This window comes from Molothrus aeneus, chromosome 6 (genome assembly GCF_037042795.1).
Source record: "Molothrus aeneus isolate 106 chromosome 6, BPBGC_Maene_1.0, whole genome shotgun sequence".
Classification (NCBI taxonomy): domain Eukaryota; kingdom Metazoa; phylum Chordata; class Aves; order Passeriformes; family Icteridae; genus Molothrus; species Molothrus aeneus.
Genome location: NC_089651.1, coordinates 59,783,006 through 59,793,827, shown reverse-complemented (window position 1 = coordinate 59,793,827; position 10,822 = coordinate 59,783,006). Strand labels below are relative to the sequence as shown.

General features: G+C 47.7%; 1 protein-coding gene across 3 annotated transcripts; it reads left to right on the top strand.

Moving 5' to 3' along the window:
- The first annotated feature begins 109 nt into the window (after positions 1-109).
- SOCS4 (suppressor of cytokine signaling 4) lies at positions 110-8,345 on the top strand. Of its 3 annotated transcripts, none has more exons than XM_066552021.1 (2): positions 110-227; positions 6,506-8,345. In XM_066552021.1, exon 2 carries the CDS (start codon positions 6,607-6,609, stop codon positions 7,915-7,917), a length of 1,311 nt encoding a protein of 436 aa, XP_066408118.1. In that variant the 5' UTR covers positions 110-227; positions 6,506-6,606; the 3' UTR covers positions 7,918-8,345. The 3 variants fall into 3 exon arrangements, with proteins under 3 accessions (XP_066408118.1, XP_066408119.1, XP_066408120.1); XM_066552022.1 differs by lacking the exon at positions 110-227 and adding an exon at positions 4,083-4,138; XM_066552023.1 differs by lacking the exon at positions 110-227 and adding an exon at positions 6,272-6,286.
- Positions 8,346-10,822: the final 2,477 nt, after the last annotated feature.

The following is a 10,822-nucleotide window of genomic DNA, read 5'->3' as shown; positions in this document are numbered from 1 at the left end:
GCCTTCCCGCGCCCGCCGCCGCCGCTCCGCCCTCGCTGGGCCGGGCCCGAGCCGTCAGCGCCGGGGCGGGGCCGGGGCGGGCGCGGGGCGGCCCCGGCAGCGGGGATGGCGGCGGCGGCGGCCGGGTGAGGGGCCGCGGCTGGCAGCGCCGAGCCCGCCGAGCGCCGGCAGCCGGCTGGGGACAGAGAGAGAGCGCCGGCCCCGCGGGCAGCGCCCGCCGCACCACCGTGAGTTGGGGCCGGGCCGGCGGGGACGGGGCTGAGGGGCGGCAGGCGGGGGTGAGCTGGGGAAATCGGGGTCTCCTGTCACCGGCGGGGCTCGGGGCTGCGCCCTGCCAGTCCCCGGGAGGCTCGGACTGGGTCTTCGGTCACCGGTGGGGGTGGCCGGGGGTCCGCCCTCTGTCACCGCGGTGCTCGGAGCGGGGTCAGCGCTGTCCCCCGGGGGGACTCGGTCCAGGCTCTGCTGTCACCGGGGTAACTCGACAAGGAGCTGAGCCTTGTCACCGGGGGAGGCTTGGCCCGGGCTCTGCTGTCCCTGGGGTCTGAGCCGCTGTCAGTGCCCGGGGGGCTCGGGGGTCTCCTGGCACCGGGGGCGCTCAGCCCGGGGTCTCCGCTCACCGCGGGGGGATCCGGTCCGAGGTCTTCGCTCTGTCACCGGGGGGTTCGGTCTGTGTGCTTCCCCTCTGAAAAACCCCGTGCCCGACGTATGTACCCGAACACAAACAGGGCACATTCATTCCCGGCTTATCCTTAAATCTGTATGGATCTAATGGCAGCTCCTCCAGAGGCACAGGGGAAAAGCCTCTGCCCTCCGCCCCGCTTGGGCAGCACCCCCATAACAGCGGGGGCTGTGCTCACCCAGCCGCAGCAGGACCTGTCCCTTTGGAGATCCTTATGGTCATTATGGAATTACTCTGGAATTCCAGCCATCCTGATGCCTGTGCGAGGTGGAGTTGACAGCAGTGGTAGTCAGGCAGGTAGCGATTGCACTGCAAAAATCATTCAGCTATATTTTTTTTTTTTAGCTGAAAAATAGAAAGAAAGCATCCTGGCTAATCTCTTGAAGGATTAAAAAACGCTAGAATTGAACATAACTGAAATAAAGTGGGAAAAACAGCGTTATCTGTTTTCCCTTTATGTAGCTTTAATGATCTGGCCCAGTTTATTCCTGTTTCTAAGAAAAAATTGCTTCCAGGAAAAGCCCTTTTATCTTCAGTTTTGCTCTGCAGCGGGGTTATTGGTTGTTGGGGTGAGCAGAGTAATTTATTTATATTGGAAATGTGTTTCTCTCTAACACTCACATTGCTGGTAGTTTCATGAATGAATAAGTGACAGGATTACAAAGCAGGCACACTTCTTTAAAAAAAATATAGAAATATGGCCAGATTTCATTATTAAACCTCGTGGAAGCTGTGTAGAGACATGTTTTCCATGGGTGTATCCTACATATTTCAGTAAATCGTGATTTCTGGCGAGGATAATGTGTTCTAGAGAAATGATTCGCAGCTGAACTGCTTATCAGATGAGTGGGAAGACCAAGCTATTCCTGCTGCAAGCCGCTGCCTGGGATGGAGACAAATGCCTGTCAAATGTGTTTATTTTTCTTAATCACTTTAATTTTCAGAGTCTCCGATAGAAACTGCACTTAAAGTGTTTTGCAGTACGAAAGCCATTTTACGTTCGCTTCTATGTAACAACGAATTTCCTTGTCTGGAGGTGCTGCCTGCTGGGATCACTCTTTGAACAGCAGAGGAAAAATGGGGGGAGGTTTTTCAGGGGGAGCTTTTTCAGGGGTGGTCACTTGTCCAAGGGACTGCAGGCGCTGTGGCTTTGTCTGAAGTGACGAGGCACCAAATGCAAAGTTAATACGAGTTTAAATCCGGTTGGGAACTCGGGCTGCTGCTGCCTTGATTATTAGGTGTGAGTGGCTGCGAGCCGGGAATTGCTGCTCTCCCCTCGGTTTCTGGGTGGAGCACGGAGTGTTGGTCATGGACCATAAAGCTTTCACTGATTTAGTGCCGGAGAGGCCGCTGAGCTTTGCCTGCATCTCTCCTGCCACGCTTAATGAGCAGAGCTTCATTAAGGCAGGAGATAGGAGCAGCCCTCACCTCTGGCACCTGCTGCCAGCTCAGTTCCACCTCCTGGGAGTGAATAAAATATCCCCCGTGCTGGGGTTAGCTGGGCATGCCCCCCCCTCCTCCTACAGTTCTGGGGATAAATCAAAGGTGTTTCCAAGGAAGAAATATTTAGGTTGCAAATGGTACCTTTAGAAAGTCTTTTTCTTTTTTGTGTCTATGTGTGATAATTGCTTTAATTTGCTGTAAAGGCCTCTGGAGTCAAGCTTAGGTATTTTTAGATGGTATCATAAATCAAATTAAAGCCAGAACTGAAGAAAAATAATTTAAGACAAAGGAATTGAGATTTATTGTTATCCTTAGTAGGTTGGAAGGTCAGGTTTTAAAATGTGGTCTTGTGGCCAAAATCTAATTGGGAGAAATTAATGAAAGCAGCTTGTGACCAGTGAGATTTTGTTTTAAAATAACTTTCATGTAAGCTATGAAAGAAAAAGCACTCCAGTTTATTGCAGCTTGCTCTTCTCTCTCAAGATTTTATCGGCTCTACAAAATCAACTTCCATAACAATTCCAAAATTGATTCATTGTTCTTTGTGAGCCTTCTTTTGTTGTTTAATTAGAGGAACAATACAGCAACGCTTCGTGTGCTTGGACAGAAAACTTTCCAAGTACTTCCTGCACTAGGAGGGTTGTGCAGTGAGGGAGCACCAGAGAGGTGGTGGCACCTTCATCCTGGGAGCTTTTCAGGACATGGCCAGGCTCCCCTGAGCCCACACTGGCAGCAATCCCACTCCAAGGGGGAGGCTGGGCTGGAGACCCCCCACCATCTGCTCCTTCTTTATACAGAAAGGGAAGCAGCCTGATGAAGAGGACTGTTGGGCTAGAGGCAAGGATCCAGCAGCTCAGGACAGAAGTATCTGGTTAAAGCAGTTCAGTGTTCAAGTATTTATTGAATAAATGAAAAAAAAAGAGCTGTCTACATGTATGGTATTGGCATTATTGATTAGACATATGGCGAGGCTGTCGCTGTCTTATCACAGCTGTGGCTTGCAGCCTACCCCTGCCTAGGAGGGAGTATTGTTATCCCTCCAAACAGCAGCTGGATATTGGTTTTAGTCTGGGCTTGAAGTCTCAGGGTAGAGGCATCAGCTGCTGAAAGAAAAAGCACTTTGTCTGCAGACAAGAGAGAGGAACTTGTGAAGGAGGGAGCACAAAACCAACAGCAAAAGCCACCCAGCTCTCTGCCTGTCCTCAGGGACTGTAGCTGTGACAGTGCTGGGTAACCTTGGACTACCAGCCGGGTCCTGTGGCCCAAAGTGAACTCTGCTCATCCCCCCATGTGTGTTTTTATCTTTGCTGTTTCCTTAGGGGAAAGGGTTTCCAGCAGAAGGGTTTTCTCAAATCTGCCATCATCGGAGATGCCTGAGGTGCCCCCGTGCAGGATGAGGCTTTTGCAGGCCTCATTATTTCTCCCAAAAAAGAGCTCAGACCTGATGTGTGTGAGCTGCACAGTGCTAGACTCCTCCATTTAACCTTCCCCTCTAGGGAAAAGTACACTCTGTGTTCCTTCTCTTTTATCCTTGCCCTCCTGTCCTGCTCTTCCAGCAGCTCTCTGGCCATTAATGGAGGTACGTGGCATTTCCCTTGGATGCTGCCGTGAAAGGAAGAGCTGCTTTAGATGGATGGCCCCAAGTGATAATAGAGCACTGAATGCCTTCCCTGCCCTTTATGCCTTTCTCTTCCTGACACTTTAATTATTTTTGCTCCCCATTTTATTGGTGGGGCTGTGAATCGCTGATCCAGAAGGGTATGAAGGTGTGATCCCTGGCTGTAATGCCAAACAGTGGGATTTGGGAGGCGGCTCTCCCACAGCACATGGGGAGAGCACATGCTCAGGTTCAAACCTGGCTTTAGTAGGATGACATCCCTTTTTTCTTCATTTGTTCCCTGCTCTTTTCACAGCTCTAGTGCTCTGTCTGATTAGCAATTCCTGCTCTGACGTGGCAGAAGCGGCGCCTGGGCTCCAGCAGCCCTTCAAACCCCAGGGAAGCAGCTCTGGCTAATGGTGCGTGGCTTTGCAGCATCACATGCTGCTTCCCCAGCTTCTCTTTCAGGGTTCAGGTACCACTAATGATTCATGACAGGAGAAAGGTACAAAGGGGAAGGTGGCTTTACAGCTCAATACAATAGCAGCACAGAAATTCCATAAAACCCAAGCTTCTTTCAGTTGGAAGGCTGAAGTTAGGAGATAACAGGCACTTCTGGGCTTTGTATGTTTTGCAGTTTTTAATTAAAAGCCCAAAATCTGCATGTTCTTATTCCTTATATGGGCTGGATGAGCAGAATGAGATAATTGAAGGTTTCAAAAGCAATTACAAACTGTCACATCCTAATTTTTAAGTACTTGACTTTGCAACCTCAGTGATATCTCTCTGTCCAATTAAAAATCCCATATATAGACAATTAATGTGTTTTACTACAGGATGAATCTAAAAACTTTTTGTCTTCAGTGACTTCAAGCTATCACCAGGGTAAATGAGATTGCTTTTTTTCTCTCTTTTTTTTGAATTGTGGAGAAAATTCTCTGCTTCACTCTAGGTATTGCTGGATGAAAAATATCAAGGTTCCAAAAGCAATCAATGAACCAATCCTGGTCTAAATAAAGATGTTTTGAGTCTCATATGCACATGTTTCCTTTCTCCTGTCTTCATTGTGTCTCGCCATGCTTTCACTGAAAAGCAATTTGCCAAACCCTGAGAGAAGAAAAATGAATCTTTAGTTTATTCTTTGATTTGTAATTGCTGAAATATGGATCCTTTCCTGTGATTCCTCTTGGTACCAGCGAGGTTTGATATTCATCTGCATTGCTCTGATGCCATTTTTCTTTCCAGCATATTCCCAATATTGAACCTCTCTTACCTTCCTTCTACATTTCTTCATCTCCTCCCTTCCCCTGCCTTTTCCTTTCCCCCACAGCTCTCAGGTCTGCGGGTTTTAAATAAGGAATGCAATGTGAAAAATTCCTGGGTGAAAGTTCCATCTGGGATGCATTTGGCCCACAGATTGCATGTGAGCCTTTTGGCAAGGCTGTCTTGTTCTTTTACTGAAAGCAGAGGCTCGAACTCAGCCTGCGCAGAGCAGCCCCGGGGGACTGCAGAGAGGTTGTGTCATGCTGGCTAATCCTGATGATGAGAATGGATTGAATGGAGAGAGGAAGTGGATGCCCTTTTCTTTTCCTGCTTAGTATTTACCATGTCAATTAGTTGTAAAAAAAGTCCAAAACCCCAAAACAACACAGAAAAACCCACAGCTGAAAAAAAAGCCCCGGTGCAACAGAGGAGCTGTGCATGATTTTGGTGCAGAAGCATCACAGAATCATAGAATATCCTGATTATGATAAGTGATGGGAAATATTTCTACATCCTGCCATGCCTCAGGGGGTACAGCATCCATATCATATTGCTATCTATGTATCTTGAAAAAATTCTGCTCCACTTTCAACTGGGTAATCAAAAGAGGATTTTTTTCATCTTTTTTTCAAAGTGCAGCAGTCAAAAAGAAACCTCTTATCTATTTGAGAATTCAATATAACTTTGGAAACAAAAGAAAATGAAATCAGCAACCGTAGGTCTCAAAGCAACACTGATTTTAATAATGTAAACTTCCTTCTCTAATGAGTAATAAGCAGTTCCATCTTTCACAGCCTTTTAAAATTGCTTTTAGTAAGGGGCTGGATTGTTTTAATCCTTTTCAGTATGTAAAGCCCCAGATATTTCAATCCCTTAGGGCCTCAGTATTTCCTAGCTCCCTTCCTTTGAAAAGGCAGAGGAAAACAGCTTTCAGAAAACTGACAGAATCTGTGACTGATAAAATTTAGGTGGTTTTTTTTTTTTTTATCCCGAAAGTGACCCAAAAGTGTCAGTTAAGAAAAAGATCTCTGGCATCCCATCCTGTGGATTAGTAGCAAACAGGCATATCATCTAGGTACAGTAGCTCTTTGTACTCTGACCTACTTGTTTCTGTTCTGGTTTGTTCCTTCTTGAAAGGTTATTTGGAAGAGATGCAGGATTTGCTCCATAAACAGCTAAAGCAGTATCACCTGCCCCAGGAAGGGTTTCCTTCTGAAATGGGCCCTGGCACAATGAGGTTGCCAACGCCTAAAACGTTCCGCTCTGCTGCATAATCTGAATGAAAACTCAACAAATATGTTAAGGTAGTTTTTTCTGGAGGATGCTTTTCCCAAGGAAGGGTTAAGGGAGTTTTTTCTGGGATCAGGCTGGTATTTGTGGGGTGTGCTACTGAATTCACCTCAACCACGTGATTTTTACGTGGTCAGCAATTAATTGTCACTGTTGTCCTGTATCCACCAGCCCTGCTGTTGCATTGTGAGTGTGCATAGCAGTTAACTGAGCTATGTTTTCTTTTTCCTTAGATATTTCCAGAAAGTGCCTCGAGGAAGCTTCCTTATGTAGAAAAACCCCACAAGAAACACAGTGCGTGCTTCCTGGCAACTCGTGAAGCAAAGCTGTCACAATGGCAGAGAACAAGGACAGCAGCGCGAAAAACGCAGACGTGAGGCCCAAAAGCAGCCGGAGCAGGAGTGCAGACAGAAAGGATGGATATGTCTGGAGTGGGAAGAAGCTCTCCTGGTCCAAGAAAAGTGAGCATTGTCCTGATGCCGAACCAGCAAATGCTGCAGGAAGGTCGGGGACTAATTTAAGGAGCCAAGAGAGGAAATACAGCTGCTCGTCCATCGAGCTGGATCTAGACAGGTCCTGTGGCCACAGGTTTTTGGGGCGGTCTCTGAAGCAGAAGCTGCAGGATGCTGTGGGTCAGTGCTTTCCCATAAAGAACTGCAGCAGCCGGCACGCCTCCGGACTGCCATCCAAAAGGAAGATCCATATCAGCGAGCTGATGCTGGATAAGTGTCCTTTCCCTCCACGCTCAGAGCTGGCTTTCCGCTGGCACCTGATCAAAAGGCACACGGCCCCTATAAGTCCAAAGGCAGAAGAATGGATAATTGCTGATTTATCCCAGCACGAGGAAAGGGAGGATCAGCTGCGAGACGAGGAGATTGCCAATGGGGGGATGGACTCTCCCTCCCAGTCCTGTGACTTCACTGACAGCAGCTCCTCTCGGGGTGACCCGAGGCCCGAGCTGGTGACAGGTAAGGTGGCGAGGAGCAGTAGAGATGAGAGTGACATGGACTCCGACGATGAAGTCATAACTCTGTGCACAAGCTCTCGGAAACGAAACAAGCCCAAGTGGGAAACGGATGACGAGCTGCTACGGATGGAAACGCCCCCAAAATACCACACCCAGATTGATTATGTCCACTGCCTAGTGCCAGACCTCCTCCAGATCAATAACAACCCCTGCTACTGGGGAGTCATGGATAAATATGCAGCTGAGGCGCTGCTGGAAGGGAAGCCAGAGGGAACGTTCCTGTTGCGAGACTCTGCCCAGGAGGACTATTTGTTCTCCGTGAGCTTCCGCCGCTACAGTCGCTCCCTCCACGCCCGGATAGAGCAGTGGAATCACAACTTCAGCTTTGATGCTCATGATCCCTGTGTCTTCCATTCTCCTGACATCACGGGACTCCTAGAACACTACAAAGATCCAAGCTCCTGTATGTTCTTTGAACCACTTTTATCCACTCCCCTGAACAGGACCTTTCCCTTCTCTCTCCAGCATATATGTAGAACGGTCATTTGCAACTGTACAACTTATGATGGTATCGATGCACTTCCCATTCCTCCCTCGGTGAAGCTGTATCTCAAGGAATATCATTATAAGTCAAAAGTTAGAGTGCTCAGGATTGATGTGCCAGAGCAGCAAAGCTAGAAAATATTTTTGTGAAAGAAATTTTCTCCAAACAGACAATAGTATGTTCAATCTCTTTTCCCTCTAGGTTTTTTTTAATAGAGACTTGATTATTTTTTCTTTTTCTGAATATTATTTACCACCCAAACTAGTCTTTGTTTAAATGTACTTTTGAGTCTGCACAGCTCTCTTTTTTAGAAATTATATTCATTGTGGGCTTTTGGTACTGTCCCTAGGCTAGAGTTTTATGGAATTCTGGGTAGGCTTTCTGGTATTTCTATAGATGGATAGACGTTAGATCTAAAACCCCCTGAAAATCAGTTTTGAACTTGATCTGTCTTTTCTATTGTAGTTGACACGTGTTGCTGATATGATTGAAATAATGCACTGTTAACTAAAGATTGACTCATCTGTATTTTCTGCATTTCTTTTAAAATGAGTGCTCTAGCCTCTGTGTGTGTGTGTCTGTCTGTCCCTATCCACTGCAGTAAATTCGTCAGTCTATTTCTAACATTACTATTCCAAGCAAAATGAAGTTTGAAAGAGGATATGATCTTTCTATAAATATATCAGGGGACTAAATACCAGGGAGAGGAAAAACAATTCAAGTTAAGGACAACACTGAGTGCAGGAACAAACACGTATAAACTGGTCCTGGAAAGATTTTGGTTGGAGAGGAGGAAGACTCATCGTTGTCAGAGCAGCAGGGTTCTGGAAGAGCTTTTCATTTTGTGTAATAGCAGTAAAAAGCAAACTGCTCATAAACTGGGATTTGATCAGTGTCTGGAAGAGATAATCATGTAGTTACTTATGATAGATGGGGCTTGGACTTGGGAACTCTGTTTCTGTGTTACTGTTGCATTACATGAATTACCCAGTTTTTGCTGTAGGAGCTGCCGCTGCTTAAATGATAAAGCACAAGGGTGGGAGGGTGGGAAGGAAGATATTTCCTCTAAAATCTGCATATTTAACCATCTGATTCTGCATGGTTGAGCCTGAGGTGATGGTGAATAACTCTACTACTTTGTTAGTAGGGGGGTTATTTTTTTTTAAATCAGTATAATTTAAAAAGAAAACAAGTCTGCTGATTTTCTTGCAATGTGAAGCATTTGGTCAAATGGCTTCCTGCCAAATTCCATGTACGGGAAAACCATGCATGGATAATGCTCCTAAAAGCATTACTTACATTACATGGGCAGGCAGATCTGCTGCTGAGCTGTTGGTGGAATCCCACGAGGCTCAGTGGATGTGGGTTCAGGCAGGAAGCTCCAGGCTGGCCTCGGGGTGCAGCTGCAGGAGGGGCAGCAGTGACCTGCAGTTCTGATCCCTGTTCCTGCTTTATCTCTTCCCCCAAGCTGGGCCCGGAACTCCTCTGCCAAAAGAATGTGAGATGGTGTAATTGTAACTCCAACAACCACATTGTTTCCTCTCCTTTGACTACAGGGAGCCTTTGTATCCTCTCAAAATGCTTTTGAAACTGAGCCCCAAGCCTGCTGAATTACAAATGTGTTGAATTTCATGCATGTGAAGGATCCTATCAAAAAATCAGCAATGACCTGTGGGTGAGGTTATCACTGAATCGGTGGGGTTGGAAGGGAGCTCTGGAGAGGATCTCATCCAAGCCCCCTGCTCAAGCATAGGATCACATCCAGATGGGTTTTGGACATCTCCAGACTAGGAGACTCCACAACCTCTCTGCGCAGCCTGTTCTGGGCCTCCATCACCTGCACAGTAAAGAGATTTTTCCTCATAATCAGATGGAACTTCCTGTGTTTCAGTTTGTGCCTGTTGCTCCTTGTCCTGTCTCAGGGCACCACTGGAAAGAGTCTGTTCCCATCCTCCTGACACCTGCCCTTAAGGTATTTGTATGGACTGATTGGTTCCCCTCTCAGCTGTCGCTTCCCCAGAGTTGATGCCCAGCTCCCTCAGCCTTTCCTCACAGCAGAGATGCTCCAGTCCCCTCAGAACCTTCACAGCCACTGGCCCACTCCAGTAATTCCTTGCATTTCTTGTGCTAAGCAGCCCAGAACTGGACACAGCAGTCCCAGCTGAGCCCTCACCAGGGCTGAGGAGAGGGGCAGGGTCACCTGCTGGCCACGCTGTCCCTCATGCAGCCCAGGATTCCATTGGCCTTCTTGGCCACAAGGACACAGTGCTGGCTCACCCCAGCTCCTTCTGCACAGTTCTGCTTCCCAGCAGCTCAGCCCCAGCCTGGACTGGTGCATGGGGTCATTCTTCCCCAGGATAGGGGCACCCTGCTTGAACTTCCTTGGGTTCCTCCCTGCCCATCTCTCCAGCCTGTTCTGGGTCTGGCTGAGTGTCAGCACAGCCTGTTGGTGTGTCAGCCACTCCTCCCAGCTCTGTATCACCAGCAGACCTGCTGAGGGAACACTCTGTCCCTTCATCCAGGGTGGTGAATAAGCTGAACAAGACTGGACCCATCACTGATCCCTTGGGAATCTGTGTGCAGGCAAGGAGCAGCAGAGCACAGTGCTGTAGAGCCTGGATCCAAGATTGCAGACTCAGACTAAGCAATATTTCTATTTGGATCTTTTAATTTCACCTTGTATGGATTCCTGTAGATTTGTGGATATCAAATCCGTGCTGCAAGGTGGCAGCTCAGGAATTACCAAGGGAGCTTTGCCATGCGAGTCCACCAGGACCTGCCACCCTGCCCTCACCCCCAACCTGAGCAGATAAAACCCTTTCCACTGAGCTGCTGCCACTGTGGTGATGTAAACAGATTTCCAGGGACATCTGCCTAGAGACCAGCCCGTTTGTTTTCTCTGGGTTTTAAATAGGTTTGGAACCAAAGTCTCCAGGGAGAAAATGCTAACACATCAATCCGTGGCAGCACACACGGCTGAGCGCGCTCCAGGACCAATTCTCAGCTGCTATAAATCAGTGTGGCTTTATTGATACACTT